Consider the following 22,000-nt stretch of genomic DNA (forward strand, 5'->3'; position numbering starts at 1 on the left):
GTTTGAGACTTTGGAGCAGAGAATGGTTTAGGCTCATTGAGAACGACGTCGTTTCATAGTGTAGGTTCGTTTTTTACCTGAATAAAATTATAAAACTGTAAAAAAAGAGACAGAACAACAGTAAAAAAGAGAGATTTTTTAATGCCACAACGTGAGAGAGCATCTGAAGCAACTAAAAAAACAGAGTTTGCGAGGAAGCTGAGGTTTTATAAAAGACGAGACCACCTTTGGCTTCCTTCTTACGGGTTTAACTCGAAGCTAAGACGAACCCAAATATTAATACTTGGCCTTCCTCTTCAATTTGGATTTTTATAACCGACGATTTTGGTTTGAGGCATTACGAGCAAAATCGAAAGAAGCAGAAGCAGCGAAACAGCCCTTCAGGTTTCCAAATCTCCTCGACTGCTTTATGTATCTGTTTGATTCGAATTCGTTTCATTAGACAAAGGAAGCGAATTGCAATTTACCCCACTCCGTGGTAATGTGAGACAAAAAGATTTACAATCGATGCTCTGTTTTTTTTTTTTTGTTTCCTGGGTTGTTGTTTGATTGGCGAAATTTAGATTCTTTATGCGTTTAATTCCAAGTTTGAATACGTTTTTGGAAACCCCACATGAGTGTTTTTTTTTGCATTGGGGTGATTTATTAGACCAGAGGAGGTTTATTTTAGTGCGCCCATGTTGTTCGATGAAATGCCTGAAAGAAAATATTTACCTTTCTCTCGTAAATTTAAAGGTATTGTTAGGTTCACTTACTTATATTGATGAACTTGATCTGTCTTTGCATTGGCTTTAGTAACTGGAGCAAATCTCACTCAAAACTCAAAAATCTCTTATTAGGAATTAAGAAAATACATAATAAGAGCTATCAGGATATTTTCTTGAGTCTGATATATATATTTGGTTTGCTCAGATGGGAGATTCAACATTTCTTGATAGAACGCTTCTCCAGCTTCGCTCCACTTGCAAGTAATGAGTTTTTTTTTTTGAGTTTGTTTTGTTAAATTCTATAACTGCGACATCGGTAGAGACCAGTCATGAAAAAGAGTTGATCTTTCTGTTGAAAATGAAGGTATTACAGTGGTTACCCTAAGGATCTCGGGCCATCTCGAGTTCTCCATTTTACATCAGAAAGAGAGTTTGTCCAACTCCTTCACCAGGGCTATCCCGTTGTTGTCGCATTCACTATAAGGTAACTTTTAACCTTCTCCAAAACCTTTCAAGTTACCCTCCTTCTTTGCTATGTTTTCAATTTTTATGTGCGTCTTCTTCTGTAAAACAGAAGTAACTACACACAACATCTTGACCGGATGCTTGAGGAGGCTGCTGCTGAGTTCTATCCCAACATAAAATTTATGCGGGTGAGTTCCTAAACAATATAAAAAGCATACAAAATGGAAACTTTATAGACCATTATAGTGACTGTTGTGTTTGGATTGTTTCAGGTTGAGTGCCCCAAGTATCCTGGATTCTGTATAACTCGTCAGAAAAGCGAATATCCTTTCATTGAAATATTCCATAGCCCACAACAAGTATAGTTCTAAGTTCTTGTATTCTTAGTATCTAACCTTTTTAATCCACGTACGCGTTCATGTGTATCTCGTAGAATGAATATATTTCTGATGCAGGCGGGTAGTGAAGGAAAGGTACAGGATCCAAATATCACTCGGTATTCAGTGAAAGTTGTACCTGTAAGTTTGAAGCATCACAAATTGTCTTTAACACATTATTCATCTATTGCAGAGTCTAAAGAGTGGTATAACTTTTCTTGTTTGTTTCGTTTGGCAGTACAATTATGATATGAGTCCTTATGGATTCAGAGAATTTTTCAAGCGCCAGGGAGTTCGTACTTCGGATCCCAAATGAAGCAAAAGGCCGGTATGATTCGAAAGGAATTTTTGAGTGTATCAATGGCTTCTATGAGCTACCAATGACTGTTTCTAGAACTAGTGTATTACTATATTTCCCTTTTGCCTTAGAAAGAACGAAATCAAATAAACTCCTATGATGTCGGAGAATGTTCCAAGTTCTTCAATTTGCATGAATCAATAATCAGTTAATCACTAATCAGAGCTCTGTAACAGTAGAATGTTAAAGAGAAAAGGGCATTTGATATGATTTTATATACATGGCAAATCGAACCATCTTGCTGCTTCAGAAGGTTTAATCATCGTTCACATGACCAGTCAAGTTCCTATCCTTACCTACGCATGATTCATCTACATGTTAACAATTGAATGTTTAGATAATATAGTCCTCGGCCAATCTATTTTTCTTTTTGTATTGAATATGGGCGACTTAAGAAAATTTATAGTATTACACTATTACCTCACTTATGAAGGGGCAATGTTAGAGCTGTTTAAAAGTTTTCAACAAAATAATAAAAGGAACATGATAGCATGTTTGCAAGTCATTGGTTGCCCATGAATATTTGACCCGCTTGAAACTGTTGTTTGCAGTCATGCAGTGGTTCGGCTAGCTCACTGAACTCATTCATTTATTTTTGCATCCCAAATTATAACTTGTCGGTTCATTTTTGATCTAAGGATTAAACAGCATAGATTGACACCGTTAAAACTTTGTACAACCAACGGTTATATATAGTTAATGATTTTAGTTGGAAACGGGTCATATTAGCTTTTTTTTACTTATTACGATCAGTGATTATATGTAGTTAATGAATTTAGTTGGGAATATGTGATGTTAGCATTACCGTAGTAAGTCAATGATATAATTCGTTGAGTCATCGTCTCTATCTTTAAAGTATTTGTTCAAATTTTATTTCTTTCTCTTTAGATGCCATAAATGACATACGTAGGAGAAACATATTCCTCATGTAGTATCAATTATTTTGTTCTTACTGTTAAATAATAATAAACCCCCATAATTCGTCACTCTTTTTCATAGATGATCTAATATTAAAATATAAAATGTCAATAAAACAAACAATTTAATTTTACATACAAAAAAGTATTAAAAATATATATTAAAGAAAAATGCATGAATCTTTGCATGCCATTTTCAAAAAAACAAAAAAAAAAATGCATGAATATCTTTGCAGGCAGTTTCCCTGAACAGTCTAAATTAATTCAGCGATGATCTGGCGACTGGTCGATTGATCACATTAATGATACATAGAAAATGCCAATGTTGTATCTGTTTAGGAATACTTTGATCTAACCACGTACCCCTCCTGCTTTTTTCCCATACCACTATTGACTTCTCGGATAATTGAATGTTTTGTTCCCTTACCTAAATGTTCTGTACGTACTGTATAGTATAATTTTCAGTAGTTAGGATTTAGTGGACAATAAATTGAGAATAAATAAAAAAAATCTGAATATATATAGACGAAATAATATCAAATCAGGGGTATTTTTATTGTTTTTGTTTATGAATGATGTTTTATTTCAACACATGTATATTTGGCTTAAAAATACTCCTATTAGTTTTGTTAATTAGTTTTCTAAAATCTTGTAAATGCTCCAACCAATCTCTATATATTTGTAATACTTTATATGACTTTGTTTAGCGAAGAAAGTGTATAAAATCATGAACCAATAATATAATAATTGAATTCATTAACAATTCTAAATTATTTTGTTTCAATTAAATAACACAAAACTTTTAATGACTTTATAAAAGTCTGAATTCAATAATCCAAATTTGTTAAGATTTTAAATAAATTTTTACAAATCACAAACTAATAACACTAAACTTTAGCATAGTTTAATAAAATCTTGATCTAATAACAACATATTTTATATAACATTTAAAGTTTTTACAACTCTATTCAAATCTTAAACCAATAACCTCTATTTAGGTTAGGGATGAACCTCTTTATTCACATTCTTATAAAACAAGGAAACAAAATCTATATACTAACATGTAAAATCTGTATTCAAATCTCAATTTTGAGATGTCAATTGGCAGATGATGCTACATCTTACAATAAAAATGAGATGAAAAGTAACGTTTCACAGAAAAAAATAGTGATAAAGTTAAAGTTGTTTAGTAGTATTATATATACACACACATTGAGCAAAACTCCATACGTTTTCTCATTTCCTTGTAACCCTTCCTTCTTAAAGATTTTGGCTTGTTTGGTGAATCTCTTTTGATATGTTGTTCTATTAATAGCATCATCATCCACTGGCTAATTTTTAATAGTACCGTTTTAGTTTCTTTTAAGTTTTTATTCATCATCATTAGGGTTCGATTCTGATCTCTACTTATTTTGCTTCATTCTTACATATCTTTTGTAAACAACGTCATTAGAAAAGCCTTAACTATCGCGGTTATCGTCACTCTTCTAGGGTACGTATGTGTTTTCTCTTCACATTGATCCTTTATATATAGAGTTCGTTTTCTTGGGTTGCTTTAAACTTGTTTTGTGTGCACATGCAGAGGGAGAGATGAGAAAGCAGGTTGTTTTGGCGAAGCCTTTCTCGTTGGAAGATGAGAAAGACTCTGAAAACACACCTCCCAATCTCATCCAACGGATCATAAGCCTCTTCAAAAACGTACGGCCAGGATCCGATCTCTCTAATTTTCAGGTATGTAACGCTTGTTTCTGTGTTTGTCATTTCAAGCTGGTGATAAAAAGTAAAGTATGTATATTCAAGAATATTTTTAAGATGTACTATGTTTAGTATATACTTTCTTGGAGTCTAAATTTATACCACAAAATTTTATCACCCAAAAAAAGAATTCTATTTTTTTTCTCTGTTTCCACATACTGAATATTCGAAATTTGCTCTCATAGTTTCTATATGTTTTTGTCCAAAGAAAAAAAAAAGTTTCTTATATGTGGACTACTAGGATCTTCCTTCATCTTCATAGAATAATTAGAATTCCAAATTTTCTTTCCCTTTTTTTTTTGTTGTTCTGACTTACAAAAAACATATGTAAACAGAAGAAAATGAAATTAACAAATAAAAAAAACATAAGAAAATAAATTTAGCATATTTCGAAGTTAACCAAAATAAAAATAAAAAAAAATTCACGATGTAATTTTACTTTGGTTACCACTTAGTACTAAATATTTCATCTTCTGCTTCCCTGTATAAAACACATTGGTGTATTCATAAGTTTTTATTTATTTTGATTTCTAAACATGAACTAAGTTTCATTTACTGTGAAAAGCTCCCACCTCAAATGAACCTACCGAGATCGCAGCTGCAATGCTATGGCGAGATAGTGTACAGTTTCGATGGTCACGATCTACTCGGAGAATGTGGTCGTCGTGATCAACCAATCGAACGGCTCAAATCAGTCGTGACGTGGTACATCTCAACTCTCCGGCCATTGATATTTGGCATGGCTCCCTACAATCCTGTCATCGGCGAAACTCATCACGTGTCCAATGCTCACATCAACGTTCTCGTAGAGCAGGCATGTGTTTTTTTTGTTTCTAAGAATACTATATTGATTTATTAAAAAAATAGCTATTTCAGTGTTGTATGCTTAAATTATTAGTGATCGATGAACTTATTATATTAATCTTTTGATATTTTCAGATATCGCATCATCCACCAGTGTCAGCTCTTCATGCAACTCACGAGAAAGAAAACATAGACGTAATGTTATGTCAATACTTCACACCTAAATTTCGTGGTACGTATAATAATCAAATGAGAAATCTCATTTAAAAAATATAATTGACCATTTTAATTACATGCATTAAAGGTGCTTACGTGGAGGTTGAGGTGAAGGGTAAAAGAGTTGTGAAACTTGTCAATCACAAAGAGACTTACGTAATGAATCAACCAAAACTACTGATGACATTTCTACCGGCGATGGGAGCTCATTGGGCTGGAAAAATCTTAATTAAGTGTCCGGAGACGAGACTCGAAGCCGAATTCCAATTAGTCTCCGATTCCTTTGTCAGTAGATTCACAGGAAACAACAAAATAGCCATTAAAGGAAAGATCTTTGAATCTTCCTCTAGGAAACAACTCTATGAAATCTTTGGACATTGGGACAGGTAACAAAAACAAGAAGAAGAATCCCTGTTTCAAAGCATATTGCATTTAAACATAGGATTTACTGTAAGATAATTAATGTTTTCAGAATTGTTACCGCGAAAAATACCAAGACCGGAGAGCTTGAGGTTATATACAAAGCAAGTGAAAACATTGCAAAGCTCAAAACTCCCATTGTCGAGAACATGCAGGTTACTTTTTTTTAGAAACTTTCCCGGGAGATCATAATGTTTGCTTGATTTTTCGTAATTCGGTTATTTCTGGTTTGTAGGAGGTGAGTGAGAGGGAGTCGGGGATGGTGTGGGGTGAGGTGAGTGAAGGAATCATGAAGAAAGATTGGGAGAAAGCAAGAGAAGCTAAGAGAGATGTGGAGGAGAAGCAGAGGGAGTCTTTGAGGAAAAGAGAGGCCATTGGAGAATCATGGATTCCCAAACATTTCTCAGTTGCTCGAACTGGTAAGGAACGGGAATGTGTTCCTCTACAGCCTACAGTTCCTCGGGCTCCTATCGTTGTTCCTCTCTGATTCAGCTGATTCTCTCTAGAGGTTCCTACAAGATGTAAATGCTTATGAGATGTGTGGAGCACAGAGAAAACAAATCGATATGGTATATCATTTATTGTGTTTTTTCTTTCTGCTGTGGTCATCTATCGTTATTGGTTAGAACTTTAGACGTCTGATATTCACATAACTATAATTAGTGTAATTTACGCAATAATAATTATCGATATCGGAACCTTATTTTGTTGTTGGTGATTTACAACAACAACAAATAAAAATAGTTACAGCTTACAAAGTTAAAAGATATATTTTTAACCTTATTTTTTTTCTTTGTTGTAACATTTTAACTAGTTATTATCAAAAAATCATCTGTCCATTTTTATACGGTAAATTGTGATTATATTTTTTCTATATTTTAAAATGTATATTGCTATGTATTTTTTTTGAATTAGTATATTATACACTGTCTATTTTTAGTTGAAGATTTGTCCACTAATAAGTTGATGACCAGTTAAAATATCATTACTAAATATTTGCTTGTGTGTAAAAAAAAGATCGTCGATGCTCACCACAAAATTTAGGATCTGGAAGGGTTATACATATAAAAATGGCAGTATTTACGTAATCAGGCTATTACCCAACATATACAGTAAAACCTCTATAAATTAATAATGTCGGGACCATGAAATTTTATTAATTTATAGAGATTTTAATTTATCGATAAATTAATATTTATTAATTTCTGAAGAAACTTTCTTATTTTCATATTGAAAATTTTCTATTACAAATGTTATCATTCACATTTTTTAAGAATTTTCTTAATTTATAATCTTGGTTATCGTAATAGGATGAATGTCAATTGTTTAATAGATTATCTAGGTTTTAATGAGAAATGTTAGAAGTTTAGAGTTTAGAAAAAAATGTTACTACTATTGATGAAGTCGCAGAAGATATTGCGGTACCTTTAAAACCAATTACTAAAAAAGCAATTATCGCATCTATGACTCTTCATAGTTTATGGATGTGATTTGAAAATACAACAACAAAAAAATTAGAGATGAACTCCAACAAGAATGCAAATTTCAAGAATAGGCAAACAACAATAGAATCATATTTCACTAAATTTACTTATATATATCAGTTTATATGATTATTAATTTATGATATTGATGGGACCATATTTTTACATAGGATTTCCAAAAAAAATTATTATCTTATTATTTTATCGAAATGTGTTATTTTTTACACTGGCCCAACTCGGGACCGGAAGAATTTATTAATTTATAGCGAGTATTAATTTATGGAGGTTTTACTGTATCCTTATGCTATGGATTTTTTAGTCCAATGGGGTTATTCTTACTAATGATTTCAATTTTTAATAATACAACTTGATGTGTGTTCTGTATTGTCCTTATGTGGACCAAATAAAAATTATTTTTAGTTGGTCCTTTAATTATGTAAAATTTCATTTTTTAAAATTTCATTTTTTAAAATTTCATTTATTTTAATGATACAACTTTATACGAAAATTTATATGATTACTACTACTACATAACCCAACAACCTACCGTATTTTGTTTAATCCAGCATGGGATAATAATAGTGTACTAATAAAATGATTTGATTCCAAATGTACTATTCTTGTACTCTCTCCGATGGCTGAGGAAGAAATTGGTAATGCGGTGCCGTGGAGAAGTATGTCACCTTCAAGGCGTTAAAGCCTGTGTTGATCGTGGAGGCTCTAAAGATCGATGATGCTGTTAATATTTTGAGGCGCTTGACCTGAATGTTTCCCGATTTATCAGTCGAGAATCAACAGGTGTCAAGATGCCTACAATAGTGGCCATATGGAATACTGTGAATTCTTCAACTGTCAAATCGCAATAGCTAAGAAGATGCTAACTCGAATACAGAACTGTGGAGCACCTTTGCATGTTATTTGTTCATCTTTGGACACTCTTGAAGAGTTCAACGACTTAAGGAACTGCTTGAAATCTACTTTGTGGACATTCTAAGTATCGACAGTAATCAACAAAGGTTTGATATAGAAGATATGATTGCTTGGAGTTTGGTAATGAACCAAAAAAGTAACACTAATCACACGTTTGATGATGACATAAATCAAAATGGATAGTTCTTTCTAAACTGAATTTTACATGAGAAATCTAAATATCTCATTGGAGTTTCCCTTTTACAAATAACAAGAAAACAAAAATAAGATGGATTATTGTACAAAGACTGTTTCAGAACAAAATAGTGTAAGAGCGATTCCTCCAGTCTAAATTGAAAATAAAAAGGGCAGATATGTATTTGCAAATGCAAAACAAAAGTCATCAACAACAAGACATGAATATGGAACACATTTAGATTCCCTTTGACAAGCATGGCTCTAAAGCTCATAGGAAGATCAAGGGTACCATATAACCGAACGAATCCAACTGCATCCACTTTGCTTGTAAATCTCACTCCCTTCAAACGATGATATGTCCTGTCTATACATACTAAACGGACTCTGCCGCCGCGCCGTCACCGTCACACTCCTTTTGTACAGCTTTAATCTAACCGACCCAGTTGTCTTCTCCGTTAGCTTCTCCATGAAAACGTCCATTGATTCCCTCAATGTACACAGGCTCATCAGGAGCATCTTCAGAGTCTACACTCATCATGTGCATATCTTTCTTTGGCTCACTCAAAGGATCTTCCAATATATCTCCCTTTCAATCAAGAAGATATCCAATTTCAGAAAGCAGGAATTTGTTAAGAATTAAAAATGTAAAACCTGATTACTGTTGTTACCTAATGACTGAGGAGGTGTCACAGGTTCCTGTCTTGGCTGTAAAATAGATTTCTTAGTCACGGGAACAGGAACATTATGCCTCTTCTATTATTAGATAGCATCTTCTTTGCAATGGCTTTCCCCATACTCTCCATGGTGCCACATCTTTAAGTTCCAGCTTTAGTGAGAAGAAGGTGAATCTGACTCGGCTGGTAAAGGACTGGATAATCATGGATTCCCAAAAATTTCTCTGTTGCTCGAGCTGGTAAGGACTGGAACTGTGTTCCCCTACCGCTGTTCCTCTCTGATTCCGCTGATTCTCAGTTCCTACCGCTGTTCCTCTCTGATTCAGCTAAATTCTCTGTAGAGGTTCCTACAAGATGTAAGAGGTCATGAGAAGTGTAAATCACAGAGTTGTCAGACACAAAGTTGTCTGAATTTCGCAAACTGCAAAAACATAAGCAATGAGAATTCTAACTTACCAGTTTATCTTACAGAGAAGCTGTTAATCAACCACCAGTTGTTCCATTTTGATGAATAAATCCATTAAATGTCTAACCAGATCGGTAATTCAACATAATTGCAAATTCAATTGCAGCTAGTCGGTTAGAATCACTCAGAGTAAGTTGGCTTGGCTTTTCGTAGCTTGAGCAGTCAAGTAAAAATACTGACTTATTTAGGCATACAAGAGAGCACAGACATAACGAACTCATTAGCTTGCTTCAGCTTCCCACTGGAGCAGAGAGAACTAATGGTTGAGTGAAGGCTATGAAAATCATGAGCATAGTCTTCCTTCTTTATCTCTTTTTCATTCACACCATTTAGGAACTGTGGCCTTTGAGAAAAATCCAGGTTTTTACCAGACAGATAGATATTTGAACTTATCTCTTCTAGGATTTTGATAGCCTGAGGGACCCTTCCTTGCTCGCACAGCTCAACTAGGAAGCCTCTGATCGATTCAGATTCAACTAGTTCTGCATCAACTCTATTAATCAGCTTAACAACAGATTCTGAAACAAGCATTTCTCTCAAGAGTCCCCTAGCTTCTTCCATTCGCCCTTTTGTGCAAAAACCTTTGATCAGAAACAGGAAACCCAATAAATCGGCTGAGATATTTTCATCTTTGAACTCAGCAAACACTCTGAGAGCTTCTTCCATATCACCTTTTTTACAGTAACCTTTGATGACAGAACTGACTGTGAATGCATCAGGTGATACCCGTCCCATCATTTTCCGAGTTAAAACTCTCATGGCGTCCTCTGTATGCCCGAGCTTGCAGTAACCGTCAATCATCGAATTGTAAATGAGAATGTTCGGTACAAGTCCCTTAGATACCATAGTGTCCAATAGTTTCTCAGCATCAAGAAACAATCCTTCTTTGCATAATTTGTCAATCAAAATGCTGTATGTGACCTCAGACGGGTCTAGACCAATATTTTCTAGCGAGTCAAATAGACGGAGAGCTTCTACAAGACAACCTTGCTGGCAAAGTCTATATATGAGTGAATTATATGTAATGATATTAAGAATGACGCCCCTGCTTTTGGCAAAACTGCACAAGTCTAAGGCCTTTACTAAAAATCCTTCCTTGCAGAGACCATCAACAATGATTGTGTAATCTACCACATCAACTGAAGGCAGAGTACTTTCTTCAGCATTGACAACGAGTAAATAAGCATCCAATGCTCTGAGATTGTCCACTAGTATTTTCAGAATTGTAGAAGGAAATGTAACAGTTAAACCCTTTCTCCTCATAATCATATAAACTTCAATTGCAGCCTCGAAATAACCTCTCTTGCTTAAAAGCAAGATAGTATCATTGAACATCCCAAGAAAAAGATCTGTATTCAACTGGTCGAGTCTGTAAACCAAATTGAGTATTCCTTTTTCACCTCCGCTAGCATGGATTGAATTTAACAAGTTCCGAGATGTACGGATGTCTAAATACAAACCCTTCTCCCGCAGCTCAATAAGAACTTCCGTGGCTGTCTCCAGCATACCTTTCTTGCAGAGTGCATCAATGATCCGATTATAACACACAGCTAAGGAAACCGAGCTTTTCCGCAACTCATTAAACATCTCAAGTGCCTCTTCGATCTGACCAGTTTTGCAGAAACCCTCAATCATAGTAGAATATGTGACCGTATCTGGAGTCAGATCCATGTCTGGCATTGCCCTATAAACTGCATCGGCTTCTCCATACGCACCAACCAAAAGAAATGCTTTCAGGAGAATGTTGCACATAACCAAGTCCATAGGGATCTTAGCTTCTTCAAACCTACGCCTAATTTCTAATACAGCATCCATATTCTCTTCCTTTTTATAATTACCTAATAAAGTACTATAAGTAACGACATCTCCCACAACTCCTTTTGAAATCTCATCAGCCTCCGACACTCTCCCTGCCCTGCACAGTCCATTAATCACAGTGTTATAAGTAAGAATGCTTGGTTGTATCCCTCTCAGCTCCATATCTCCCAACATAGAGAAAGCTCGATTCAAATTTCCTTTCTTACAACTTCCATCGATCAAAGTCACATACACAAACTCATCCACTTCGATTCCCATATCTACAATCCTATCGAACAATGCAAATGCTTCTTCCAGTTTACCCTTCTTGCATAGCCCCCTAATAATAGCTGTAAAAGTGATCAAATTTGGCTCTATACCTTCCTTTATCATCTTCCCTAATAACCCAAATGATGTTTCCATGTTTCCTTCTTTCGATAACCCATCTATTAGTATAGAATAGCTCACAACATCTCGACTTATTATTCCCTTCTTCACCATCTCCCTGTACTGCATAAGTGCATTCATCAAACCACCTCCCTCAAGACACCCATGAATCCAGTTACTGTAAAAAACGCAGTCAAATTCAAATCCTTCATCTTCCAATCTCCTAACCAAATCCCTCACTTCATCAACCTTACCCAATTGACAAAGAGCACTCACAACAGTAGTATAAGTTACAAGATTCGGAACTAAAACTCCTGAACCCACAGCACTCTCGTAAAACCCCAAAGCAAGTTCCGGTTTACCAATCCTAACAAACCCAGAAACCACAGCACTACAAACGAAATTATCAAAAGGGTAGTTAACTTTCTTGTTCGTCATCATCTCTACAACCTCTAAAGCGTTATCCATCTCTCCTTTAACAACGAACCGATGAATCAGTGAACAGAACGTCAAGGAAGAAGGAAACGCACCGTGACTCCGCAAACAATCTCTGAGAATCGAAAGACCCTTATTAGGATCATCACGCGTGACGCTGAACCCATGAATTAGAGAATCTAACATATGGGTCCTGGGAAAAATCGAAGCTTTCGAAATCTGGGTGTTGATAAACTTCTCTGCGTCTTCGTACCGATTCAAATTGAGGAATGCCCATGAAACGATTGAGTAAACCCGGTGATTGATTTCGATTTGATTCGAATCTAGCTGAGAGTAGAAGTGAACGATGCAATTAAACTTCTGGCGACGGTAGAGATATCGAAGAAACTTGTCGATGGAGTTTAAGGTTGGAGTGAAGCCGCTTTTGAGGAGTGATTGAAGAGAAAAGAGTCCCGAAGAAGTACGATGATGGAGCTTCATCGAGTTACGCAAAAGGACTCTCCTTTCTCCTTAGCTAGTTCTGCATTTAAGGTTCGCCATGGCAATGAAAAGATCACAGAAGTGGCCGACACAGCAACGAAGGAACTAAACGAATACGGTCCGGTTCTCATTAAACCGGGTTTATTTTTTGTTTGATCCAGGTTAGCCAATCTAATCTAAACCGAACGAACCAAAGAAAACTTATTGAACCATACAAACATACTTTGGCTACAGTTTCTTGCGTAATACTAAAGTTATAAACATAGTTTAACAGGAACAAGTAGAAGATCATGTTTCTTATGGGAAGTGAGTCCAGAACCTTCATCCATGTCAATGTATTTAGCCGTCACACCATCTGGTAACTTCCAATCAAAGTGATACAAGAGATTCGCAAGACCAAACTCAACCGTTGTTATCCCCATGTACATTGCTGGACAAATTCTCCGACCACCACCAAATGGTAACAACTCAAAGTCTTGTCCTTTAACATCAATGTCACAATCCATAAACCTCTCTGGGAAAAACTCTTCTGGATTTTTCCATATCCTCGGATCACGGCCTATAGCCCATACGTTGACGTGAAGCCTTGTATTAGGTTGAATCGTGTAGCCGTTGATGTGAAACTCACATGTTACTTCTCTTGGGACTAGAAGTGGTGCTACTGGATGTAACCTCCATGTTTCTTTGATCACCATTTTTAGGTAGTTGAGTTGATTCGTCTCATCTAAATTTATGATTCTTGTTTTCTTGTTTTTCCCCCTTATTTGGTCTCTGATTTCAGATTGAACCTTCTTCATCACCCTCGGGTTTCTTGCGAGTTCCGCCATTGCCCATGTCATGGTTATTGCAGAAGTATTGATTCCCCCCAAAAGGATGTTCTATTGACAAAACATCAAGAACAGCTTTGAGATGAAGTCTCATGAATCTTCAACACTAATCTTAAAGGTTTTATAATGAGATATGAATTACTATATACTTACCATCAAGATTGCTTTGATATGGTTTCTTGTGAGTTTGCCATAACCAAGAACAGCTTCTTCTTTTTCCAACTTCAAAAGCAAGTCCACAAAATCATCTTCACTTCCTTCTCTGTTTTTCTCTAGATGCAAACCAATCATTTGTTCATAGAAAGCATCAAGATCACGCACACTTCTCTCTCTACGTGCGTGTAAACCCGTGTACCAATCGAAGATCCCCAAGATCTCGAGAGCTTCATGGACTAACTCTTTGAACCTTTCATTGTTGAGCACAGTTCCTTGGAAGTTCACACCAAATGCTGCCTTCCAAACCACACTAACGTAACTTCTCGCTCAGGTTAACAAGAGTTTTCTGAGAAGCAGATTCAGTGATTGAATCAATCAGTTTCCTCATCTCCTCCTCCTTGATTGGTTCAATCAACCTAACTCGTTTAGAACTAAAGAGTTCTTGAACACAAAGCCTTCTTGATTCTTTCCAATAATCATCGAATCTAGAGAAAGCAATGTCTAGATAGTTGTAAGAAAGCTTTCTTGTGCCTGATAAAAAAAGGCCTAATTAACATGCAGAGAAAGAATTATTTTATATAAAATTATGAAATTATTTGTACCTTCCAAGCTTGGACGGCTACAACAATGGAGGTCATAGTCTCTAAGAACTTGTTTAGCTGTTTCAGGGGAAGAAACTATAACAGTTGGAACTCTTCGAAGTTTCAGTAACATTACAGGACCATACTTCTTTGAGAGTGTCCATAGAGATTGATGTGGTAATTCTCCGAGCTGGTGCAAGTTTCCAATGATCGGTAAGCCTGGAGGACACGGTGGTTTCCGTCCTGCCCGCTTAGTGTGTTTGACGGCGACAACAAGGATAGAGATGAGGAAGAGAAGTGATAGATACCAAAGCAGAGTCATATTTTTTTACACGTTTCACGTTTGAGAGTGATGATGATAAAAGCAAAGCTTTTGTTCTTTTATATACAAAACATTTGTGTCACCGCGTGTAAAGAGATGAAATTTCTTTATTGTTTATATATTGATGTGTCCCAAGACTCCCAACGCAGCAAGCAAATCTAAACTCTTTGTGCTAAATTACTAATAGTCTAATAGCTTCACCTTACAACAACACATACCGGTTAACACTAACCGAACAATGGCTTAAATCACAATAACCAAACCTCTCCTTAACCAAAAATCTCTGCTTCTAATTTTGTTCTTGTACTAAACCTTTAATAAAAGCAGAGTAACATGTCTCATCAACGAGACACTAAATCCCAGGAATAGGAAGCATTTTAAAGAGAATTTACAGTAAACTTTGATCCAATCTAATCCAATCCAATCCAATCTCGAGATATGTGGACGTGTTTTGTTGCGGTTTCAAGAATAGTATGGTTCGGTTTCAAGAATTTGTTGTATCTCTCTCAGACAACTGGGCTGGTGTAGTTTGGGAAGAGTCTGACCAGTTTGTAAAGAGCATCTGAGTGAAACTTCCTTGCGAATAGATAACATGGACGTCTAATTCCGTTCCATGTACAAGGCCAATGCAGCTCTTCTCCGCGCTAAGAAAAGAAAAACGCAGGAGATAAATCAAGAAAAAGCATTTTCACATTTTTCAGTGTTTTCAAATGCAGTAAACGTGTAATGTTACCTTGCCAACGCTTGTTACATGTACACTCATGTCGTCGGACTGCAAGAAACAGAGGAAGGAAAAGTATGTATCAGAATTTTAAAAACACAAAGACATGAAAAAAGAGGAGATAGAGAATTGGGAATTTTCTCATGGAATCTCTACTCTGTGATATCAATATATCATGTGATGTTTCCACCAAAAAAAAAATATATATCATGTGATGTTTGATTGATGTGTTGAAAGAATTGTTGTAACATTACCGTGAGATTTTTCAAGAGCTTGAGTGAGACATCACGCGCTCTGTATGTCTTTGGATGCCATCTACGCTCAGACCAATCAACATATGTGACTGACCAGTTCGAGATTCCTCCAGGATCAAGCATCTTTAAAGAACAAAGATTTCGTTAAGGGACAAGAATCACAGTGACATATTTTATAAGAGAGAAAGTTGTTGTAATCTCCTCACGTGGAAGAATGTTGGCAGGTAATGTTCATCTGCGATGCAGTTCTTGTTTGCTTCTACCCCAGGCTGAGGATTTCAAATCAGAATCAGAGTAAGTAAGCATCAAAACTAAAACTTTTCTCAAGTTTAAAAGAGTTATGGTTGAGATGATCCAAGCTTGGAATCTTTATGAACAATTTCTTATTACAGAACTCAATCATCCATGAAAATGAAAAGTTTGGTATAAAGGAATACCGAACTTACTCTGCAATATTCCCGGAATTTTGAATAGTAGAGACCATCAGCCATCACTATTACAGCGTGTTGACGCTTCATTGTGAACCACTGTACCAAAAGTAAAAAGTGGGAATCAACCTTACCATTACCAAACAGACTTAGAGAAGCAACTTAAGAACAATCCATAACACAGGGATTAAGTTTAACAATATTTTACCTGTGCACCCTTTCTGAAATCTTGCCTAGGGATCTCAGGTAACATGTGATCCATGTGTCTGCCCGTCCCGTGAGGACCAAGATCCTCAAAACTTGAGAGAGATAGAAACAAGCATTGGTGAATATCAATGGAGAAATCAAATTTAGCAATAGAAAGCTGAGAGTCATTTATTTACCTATCAATGAAGCTGACATTAGCGTGCATCAAATACCGATAGGTGTAGTCAAATGTATGCAACGGTATACAACTGCAATAAGAGATACAGCGAGTAAAGAGAATGTAGCTGGAAAAAAGTTATGATTTTGGTGCAACGACAATAACTTTATGAAAATCACCTTTCTGAAAGAAGAACAAAGTGTTGGTTGTCAGGATCTTCAAGAGCATTTGCTAGAAGCCGTCTCTCAGCATCAACCATAGAAATCCTTCCCCAAGTGACATGATCACTGTGAATTTCACGGTCTGAAAAGTGACGGCTAATGTGAACTGGTCTTAACCTTGATGGGTGGATGTAAATAGAGAATCTTCCTTCTTGACCCTTCACAACAATATACAGAGCAACAAACCGTCAAATACCACACACACACACAGCAATCAAAAACAAATCAAGAATGCCTCAGATCATCTTTAAAACCTGAAAAAACTTATCCCAGAGCTTCTCAAACGGCAAAGTACCAGGAGTCAAGAACATAAAAGCGATCTTTGATTTAGGGGTGAGAGCAGGAGGTGTTCTAAGTATGTCTTTGATCACAACTCGAGCTGCAACTTCCTCGTCAGTAAATTTCCTCACATGAACAGGAAGCCATCCAGAGAGCGCAGCTTCACAGCCTCTACTAGATAAACCCACACAGGCAGCAGAGCTCTTAGTGCTCTGTTGTGGATACATGTAAGTGATGACCAAGACCACACTTGCGATGCATACTAATAATACAATCAACAATGGCTTCTTTAGAGAAGAGCGGTGTCGTGGAGACAAATGCAGGTTCTGTGTTTCTCCCATTGCAGAACAAAAAGCTTGAATCTTTTAACTTCTTTACATTGAACAGAACCTGAAAATTTTCACAAACAATAAAAAATATTGAATCTTTTTGGCACTTGCTAATCTTTAAAGCAACACTCTTTAGAGGAACATGAGATTTTTTAAATTCCAAGTCCTACACGTTTGGTTGAACAAAAATTATAGGAAAATTGAGAAAAAAGAAACCCTAATATAAAGGAGAGAAGGATTCACGTTGTTATTGTGATTGAGAAAGATCCTCACCCGCACGTAGGTACGATACGATGCCAATTAAGAAAGTGTAGTGAGTTTTACTCCACTTCAGAAATTCCAAAAAAGCTACAAAAAAATAGAATTAAATATATCAGATTCGATTTTTAATTACAGAGGAGTGGACCAAAGGCATTTAAATCAGTGAAGAAGAAGAAGAAGACTGAAGAGAATGAGAAGTTATTAGAACAGTAGTACCTGAGACTTTCGAGCTGAATGGTATTAAAATGGGGAGAGAAATTAAAAGAGAGAATCTTTGAGTGAGCCCAGATCTTAAAAGGGAAAGCTTTGATGATCTTGATGAAAACCTTAAAAGATCTTTAGGGTTATTACAAGAAAAATCAAAGAGATGAAGAGAAAAGATAACGAGAGAGTGTTTTTGTGTTTGGTAATAAATGTTTATTAATATATTATAAGCTGTCTCCAATGAAGAACATACACAAGTGTGTGTATTTGTTTTCAGATCCTCGATTTGTTTTCTCTCTCTTCGCTTTGAAATAAAGAAATCGATTCAGACTCAGACACAAGTGTTTAGACTTTTCCTTTTTCTTTTTTTTTCCTGTTGTTGTTAATTTGGAAAAAACTAAAATTGTTTAATTATCTTCTTCTAGTATATATAAACAAACAAACAAACACCTCCACTCCACACCAGTCGATTTTTCCAATGATGGTGGAATCAAAAAGACACACTAGAGATAGAGAGATAGAAAAGTCTTACGCAATACGCATTCTTTTACACACACAAAAAAAAAAAAAGATTACATATTTTTTTCTTTTACTATTGTACATACTTTGAGATTTTTTTTTGTATGGTTTTGGATTTTAGTTGCCTGTTTAAAAAAAGAATGAGCGACAAAAAGTTTAGGCCCAATAACTCTTGTTTTTTTTTTTTTTGCTTAGGCCCGTATATTATAATCGGATCTTCCCAACCCGGTAAGAAAAATTAGAGCAACTAACCAAACCGGAAATTCTGAAGAACATCACTGATCTCTAATTCTTTAACCGGTCCGAACACAAACCAACAAGCGGATTTTGCAATTAAGTTTTTTTTGTTTTTTTTTGTTTTGGGCTCTAAACCCTAAAGAAAGGTTAAACGCCGTTCGTTTTGTTTGTTGTTCTTTCTTCATCCACCTCCAGAACCAGAGAGCAAAAGCGCTTAAATAATGGCAAATCGACCTGAGTTGCTAGCTCCACCGGAGATATTCTACGATGAAACCGAAGCTCGGAAGTATACTTCTTCTTCCCGTATCGTCGATATTCAGGTTTTTCAATATCTCTTATCTCTCTGTTTCTCCTGAAATTTAGCACTTGTGCATAAAAAAAAAAACATTTTTATGGTTTTATAGGCTAAGTTGTCAGAGAGAGCTTTGGAGCTTCTTGCTTTGCCCGAAGATGGAGTTCCTAGATTCTTACTCGACATAGGTATCAAAAATCGATCCTTTTTTATTTTACTTATGATGTTTAGTTGTGTAACCATAATTTGATTTGCTGGTTTATTGATAATCAACAAATGTGGTCATAATTTTTTAAAAATTAGTCTTTTAGATCATTGATTATGTTAGTGTCTCGTTGTTTAGCTTTGTTTTCAAGAACAGAGAAGAACTAATCTCTCTATTCTGGTTTCAGGTTGTGGATCTGGCCTGAGTGGGGAAACAATTTCTGAAAGCGGGCATCATTGGCTTGGTTTAGACATTTCAGCTTCTATGCTTAGTAAGTTTATTCTTTGTTAACTGTTTCTTGTCATTTCCCATCTCTTGTGATCTTAAGCCCTCTGGTGACAATGTAGATGTCGCTGTGGAAAGGGAAGTTGAGGGTGATCTTTTACTTGGTGATATGGGGCAGGTGTATATATAGCTTCACTTTTAGTTTTATCATATTCTCTTAGACTTTTTCTGTGGGCTAGAGTTGATTTTTTCTTTTGTACGATGACATATTAGTGATTGCTTTTATCCACATATTACTTGTCTCAGGGATTAGGTCTTCGTCCAGGAGTTATCGATGGTGCCATCAGTATATCAGCTGTTCAGGTTTCACTTCTCATATTACCTTACGTACATATGCTTTTTTTTTTTTAAGGATTATGGTGATTTTTAATCAATTCTGCCGTATTTTCTGATTTCAGTGGTTATGCAATGCGGATAAGTCATCGCATGAACCTCGTTTGAGGCTAAAGTAGGTGTAAATCAGATAAATTTTTACTGAACTGAGTTAGAAAGTGTGTTGCCAAAACTGATATTTTAACCTCTGAAATTTGAAGGGCTTTCTTTGGGTCACTATACCGCTGCTTGTCAAGAGGAGCACGAGCCGTTTTTCAAGTGTACCCTGAGAATATCAAGCAGCGTGAATTGATTCTTCGCCAGGCCTTACAAGCTGGATTTGGAGGTGGACTTGTTGTTGACTATCCACACAGGTATGTATTGTTGCCAATTCCATTGATAACATTCTTTTACAATCAAGAAAATAAATTTGGTCTTGTAGTCTTATGAGCTGCTTAGAACTATCATGCAATGGCATGATCATTTCATGTTGAACGCTGTTTTTGGTGTTTGGTTTCACACATTTAATCACACGCAATGTTTTCTTTTATTGCAGTACTAAGAAAAGAAAAGAGTTCTTGGTCCTCACATGTGGTTCTGTTCAGACAAGTATTCAAACCGGTAAAAGTGACTGTGATGAGGGTTGCTCTGAAGATGACAGTAGCGAAGACGAAGAGAGTGGAATGGTAAAAACTACGGCTCTCTCTATCTAGGAATCTCATTACTGTCTTGTGATTTGCCAGTACTATATCGAAATCTCATTTACCATTGTTTGTTTTATTTGTTGGGAAAAAGGTGTCTATGTCAGATCGGAATAGGCCAAAGAAAAGGCAGAAGTCGTCAAACAAGAAAGGGAAAAGTAGGGAATGGATTTTAAGGAAGAAAGAGCAAAGTAGAAGAAAAGGAAACGATGTTCCTGCTGACTCCAAGTACACCGGTCGAAAACGCAAGTCGCGTTTCTAGTTTTGTTTTATGAATACTTAAAACGCTCTATAGATGTTTTCGTCACTAAAACAAGTACTGATCATCCTCTGTTTTTGAATTTAAATTGTTTGTATTAAACTTTTTTGTTGCTATGATCGAATGCAGCTTGTAATCAAAATTTTCCCGACTTCTAAAATAGTTGTTGGTCATGGATCAAGTATGAATAGAGGTAGTGATTGGTGAACAAAAACAAATATTACAAGTGGTACCGCTTTGAACAGCTTTCACGTACGTTACCAATCAGTCCAGAGTAAACAGTAATAATGGTGAATAAGATCATACTATAAGCAATCGCCATTTAACAGATTTACCAAAAAATGAAAAGAGATATATGTATGAAACTGATATGATTGCATAATAAGGAGATGAAACCAGAAACAAACATATATTTCTGACATTACATTATAGTCATTGCGCTGGAAAGTTCGATCTAAGATTTGAAAACAGAAAAGAAAACAAAAATCGAGATAGAGAAAACTTCAAAAGCTAAACGAGTTTTGTTGTTGTCTCTTAACCAAAGAGATCAAATCCAAAGTCACCCTCTTCCTCTTCAGACTCTTCCTTCTTCTTCTCTTCCTCCTTTGCAGCTGCGGCAGACTCAACTCCACCGCCACCTCCTGCTGCTGCACCTCCTCCGACAGCAAATCCTCCACCACCACCACCGCCGATGATCACCTACTCAAGATATAAAACATGTTCTTATCAAGACAAAAGGATCCAATACGCATTTCAGAAATAAATACACATGTTCTTATCAATACGCATGTTAATTACATAAATTGTTACGAAGCAATTTCAACAATTGTGTAATTAACTAATGGATCAAAGGCCAGACGACAATCAGAAACTAATGGATCTAAAAGCAATACACATTGAATTAAAATCCAGATTATATCACAAAATCCGATCAAATGGTCAGAAACAAACTATGATTGCATCATCAGATTTAGTGATCTTAAGCTCGAAATGAGATCCTAAACCATAACATCTAGCTATTTACACTCGATCACGTCTTCGATTAAACAACTAACACCGATCCACAGCAAACGAACAAATATATAGGAGGGACATAGGAAATGGTCAAGAAACCTGGAAGACGGCGGAGGTAGGGGAGACAAGAGAGAAAGAAGACTGAACGCCGCCAGATGAATCGGCGGAGAGAGCAGCCTGAACAAGCTTGCGCTGTAGAGAGTAAGTGCAAGAAGCTGAGCCTTCAAGCTCTCCTTCGTGTTGCTTCGCGGTCCATTCTCCGCCTTTGCTTTTGCAAACGAAAGTGAAAACTCCCATCTCTGTCTCTCTTCAAACGGCGGCGAGATTTCTCAACTGTGAAAATGGTTTTAGTCTCACGGCCCCCCAAAAAATAATGCGTA

The 22,000-nt window shown here is 36.1% G+C and overlaps 6 protein-coding genes and 1 pseudogene across 11 annotated transcripts; 3 read left to right on the forward strand and 4 right to left on the reverse strand.

Moving 5' to 3' along the window:
- The first annotated feature begins 1 nt into the window (after position 1).
- LOC104726275 (uncharacterized) lies at positions 2 to 2,066 on the forward strand. 3 transcript variants are annotated; one of them, XM_010445099.3, is made up of 7 exons: positions 2 to 384; positions 913 to 968; positions 1,072 to 1,191; positions 1,282 to 1,360; positions 1,445 to 1,531; positions 1,628 to 1,690; positions 1,788 to 2,066. In XM_010445099.3, the coding sequence occupies exons 2-7, from the start codon at positions 913 to 915 to the stop codon at positions 1,863 to 1,865; spliced, it is 483 nt and encodes a 160-aa protein (XP_010443401.1). In that variant the 5' UTR covers positions 2 to 384; the 3' UTR covers positions 1,866 to 2,066. The 3 variants fall into 3 exon arrangements, with proteins under 3 accessions (XP_010443401.1, XP_010443402.1, XP_019088470.1); XM_010445100.3 differs by having other exon boundaries at positions 164 to 478; XM_019232925.2 differs by having other exon boundaries at positions 166 to 483.
- A 1,779-nt stretch (positions 2,067 to 3,845) lies between these two features.
- On the forward strand, positions 3,846 to 6,760 carry LOC104726276 (oxysterol-binding protein-related protein 4C-like). Its single transcript, XM_010445101.3, has 7 exons — positions 3,846 to 4,316; positions 4,407 to 4,555; positions 5,145 to 5,393; positions 5,519 to 5,615; positions 5,688 to 5,985; positions 6,072 to 6,174; positions 6,255 to 6,760. Exons 2-7 carry the CDS (start codon positions 4,415 to 4,417, stop codon positions 6,504 to 6,506), a joined length of 1,140 nt encoding a protein of 379 aa, XP_010443403.1. The 5' UTR covers positions 3,846 to 4,316; positions 4,407 to 4,414; the 3' UTR covers positions 6,507 to 6,760.
- A 1,872-nt stretch (positions 6,761 to 8,632) lies between these two features.
- Positions 8,633 to 12,915, reverse strand: LOC104726277 (pentatricopeptide repeat-containing protein At5g57250, mitochondrial). Of its 2 annotated transcripts, none has more exons than XM_010445103.3 (3): positions 9,741 to 12,915; positions 9,279 to 9,619; positions 8,633 to 9,196 (listed from the first exon to the last, which is right to left on the reverse strand). In XM_010445103.3, exon 1 carries the CDS (start codon positions 12,847 to 12,849, stop codon positions 9,931 to 9,933), a length of 2,919 nt encoding a protein of 972 aa, XP_010443405.2. In that variant the 5' UTR covers positions 12,850 to 12,915; the 3' UTR covers positions 8,633 to 9,196; positions 9,279 to 9,619; positions 9,741 to 9,930. The 2 variants fall into 2 exon arrangements, with proteins under 2 accessions (XP_010443405.2, XP_010443404.2); XM_010445102.3 differs by having other exon boundaries at positions 9,279 to 9,631.
- Positions 8,633 to 14,779, reverse strand: LOC104726279 (cytochrome P450 71B10-like; annotated as a pseudogene). The gene is made up of 5 exons (XR_015571931.1): positions 14,435 to 14,779; positions 13,830 to 14,363; positions 9,741 to 13,727; positions 9,279 to 9,631; positions 8,633 to 9,196 (listed from the first exon to the last, which is right to left on the reverse strand). The product of XR_015571931.1 is annotated as a cytochrome P450 71B10-like (transcript).
- Positions 14,780 to 14,889: 110 nt separating this feature from the next.
- Positions 14,890 to 18,351, reverse strand: LOC104726280 (glycosyltransferase BC10). 2 transcript variants are annotated; one of them, XM_010445104.3, is made up of 11 exons: positions 17,809 to 18,351; positions 17,605 to 17,679; positions 16,978 to 17,392; positions 16,682 to 16,881; positions 16,522 to 16,593; positions 16,347 to 16,437; positions 16,157 to 16,237; positions 15,917 to 15,979; positions 15,711 to 15,833; positions 15,469 to 15,507; positions 14,890 to 15,379 (listed from the first exon to the last, which is right to left on the reverse strand). In XM_010445104.3, the coding sequence occupies exons 3-11, from the start codon at positions 17,341 to 17,343 to the stop codon at positions 15,242 to 15,244; spliced, it is 1,173 nt and encodes a 390-aa protein (XP_010443406.1). In that variant the 5' UTR covers positions 17,344 to 17,392; positions 17,605 to 17,679; positions 17,809 to 18,351; the 3' UTR covers positions 14,890 to 15,241. The 2 variants fall into 2 exon arrangements, with proteins under 2 accessions (XP_010443406.1, XP_010443407.1); XM_010445105.3 differs by having other exon boundaries at positions 17,575 to 17,679; positions 17,809 to 18,245.
- Positions 18,352 to 18,545: 194 nt separating this feature from the next.
- LOC104726281 (18S rRNA (guanine-N(7))-methyltransferase RID2) lies at positions 18,546 to 20,766 on the forward strand. Its single transcript, XM_010445106.3, has 9 exons — positions 18,546 to 18,872; positions 18,957 to 19,032; positions 19,237 to 19,320; positions 19,397 to 19,452; positions 19,581 to 19,637; positions 19,733 to 19,782; positions 19,868 to 20,020; positions 20,203 to 20,332; positions 20,442 to 20,766. Exons 1-9 carry the CDS (start codon positions 18,774 to 18,776, stop codon positions 20,607 to 20,609), a joined length of 873 nt encoding a protein of 290 aa, XP_010443408.1. The 5' UTR covers positions 18,546 to 18,773; the 3' UTR covers positions 20,610 to 20,766.
- Positions 20,767 to 20,996: 230 nt separating this feature from the next.
- Positions 20,997 to 21,982, reverse strand: LOC104726282 (large ribosomal subunit protein P3y-like). Its single transcript, XM_010445108.3, has 2 exons — positions 21,720 to 21,982; positions 20,997 to 21,305 (listed from the first exon to the last, which is right to left on the reverse strand). The coding sequence occupies exons 1-2, from the start codon at positions 21,915 to 21,917 to the stop codon at positions 21,141 to 21,143; spliced, it is 363 nt and encodes a 120-aa protein (XP_010443410.1). The 5' UTR covers positions 21,918 to 21,982; the 3' UTR covers positions 20,997 to 21,140.
- Between the last annotated feature and the right edge of the window lie 18 nt (positions 21,983 to 22,000).

This window comes from Camelina sativa, chromosome 11 (genome assembly GCF_030686135.1).
Source record: "Camelina sativa cultivar CO46 ecotype springtype chromosome 11, ASM3068613v1".
NCBI classification, from domain to species: Eukaryota; Viridiplantae; Streptophyta; class Magnoliopsida; order Brassicales; family Brassicaceae; genus Camelina; species Camelina sativa.

What these genes read in the sequence shown, in the direction of transcription:
- LOC104726275 (XM_010445099.3), top strand. Translation starts at nt 913, where the DNA reads ATGGGAGATTCAACATTTCTTGATAGAACGCTTCTCCAGCTTCGCTCC. An exon ending in GTTGTCGCATTCACTATAAG is followed by an intron (nt 1,192 to 1,281) that starts GTAACTTTTAAC and finishes TCTGTAAAACAG; the next exon opens with AAGTAACTACACACAACATC. An exon ending in CCAACATAAAATTTATGCGG is followed by an intron (nt 1,361 to 1,444) that starts GTGAGTTCCTAA and finishes GGATTGTTTCAG; the next exon opens with GTTGAGTGCCCCAAGTATCC.
- LOC104726276 (XM_010445101.3), top strand. Translation starts at nt 4,415, where the DNA reads ATGAGAAAGCAGGTTGTTTTGGCGAAGCCTTTCTCGTTGGAAGATGAG. An exon ending in CCGATCTCTCTAATTTTCAG is followed by an intron (nt 4,556 to 5,144) that starts GTATGTAACGCT and finishes TACTGTGAAAAG; the next exon opens with CTCCCACCTCAAATGAACCT. An exon ending in ATCTTTGGACATTGGGACAG is followed by an intron (nt 5,986 to 6,071) that starts GTAACAAAAACA and finishes TAATGTTTTCAG; the next exon opens with AATTGTTACCGCGAAAAATA.
- LOC104726277 (XM_010445103.3), bottom strand. Translation starts at nt 12,849, where the DNA reads ATGAAGCTCCATCATCGTACTTCTTCGGGACTCTTTTCTCTTCAATCA.
- LOC104726280 (XM_010445104.3), bottom strand. Translation starts at nt 17,343, where the DNA reads ATGGGAGAAACACAGAACCTGCATTTGTCTCCACGACACCGCTCTTCT. An exon ending in AATTCCGGGAATATTGCAGA is followed by an intron (nt 15,980 to 16,156) that starts GTAAGTTCGGTA and finishes TGAAATCCTCAG; the next exon opens with CCTGGGGTAGAAGCAAACAA. An exon ending in AGCTCTTGAAAAATCTCACG is followed by an intron (nt 15,508 to 15,710) that starts GTAATGTTACAA and finishes TGTTTCTTGCAG; the next exon opens with TCCGACGACATGAGTGTACA.
- LOC104726281 (XM_010445106.3), top strand. Translation starts at nt 18,774, where the DNA reads ATGGCAAATCGACCTGAGTTGCTAGCTCCACCGGAGATATTCTACGAT. An exon ending in TAGATTCTTACTCGACATAG is followed by an intron (nt 19,033 to 19,236) that starts GTATCAAAAATC and finishes TTCTGGTTTCAG; the next exon opens with GTTGTGGATCTGGCCTGAGT. An exon ending in GAACCTCGTTTGAGGCTAAA is followed by an intron (nt 19,783 to 19,867) that starts GTAGGTGTAAAT and finishes TGAAATTTGAAG; the next exon opens with GGCTTTCTTTGGGTCACTAT.
- LOC104726282 (XM_010445108.3), bottom strand. Translation starts at nt 21,917, where the DNA reads ATGGGAGTTTTCACTTTCGTTTGCAAAAGCAAAGGCGGAGAATGGACC. An exon ending in CTACCTCCGCCGTCTTCCAG is followed by an intron (nt 21,306 to 21,719) that starts GTTTCTTGACCA and finishes TATCTTGAGTAG; the next exon opens with GTGATCATCGGCGGTGGTGG.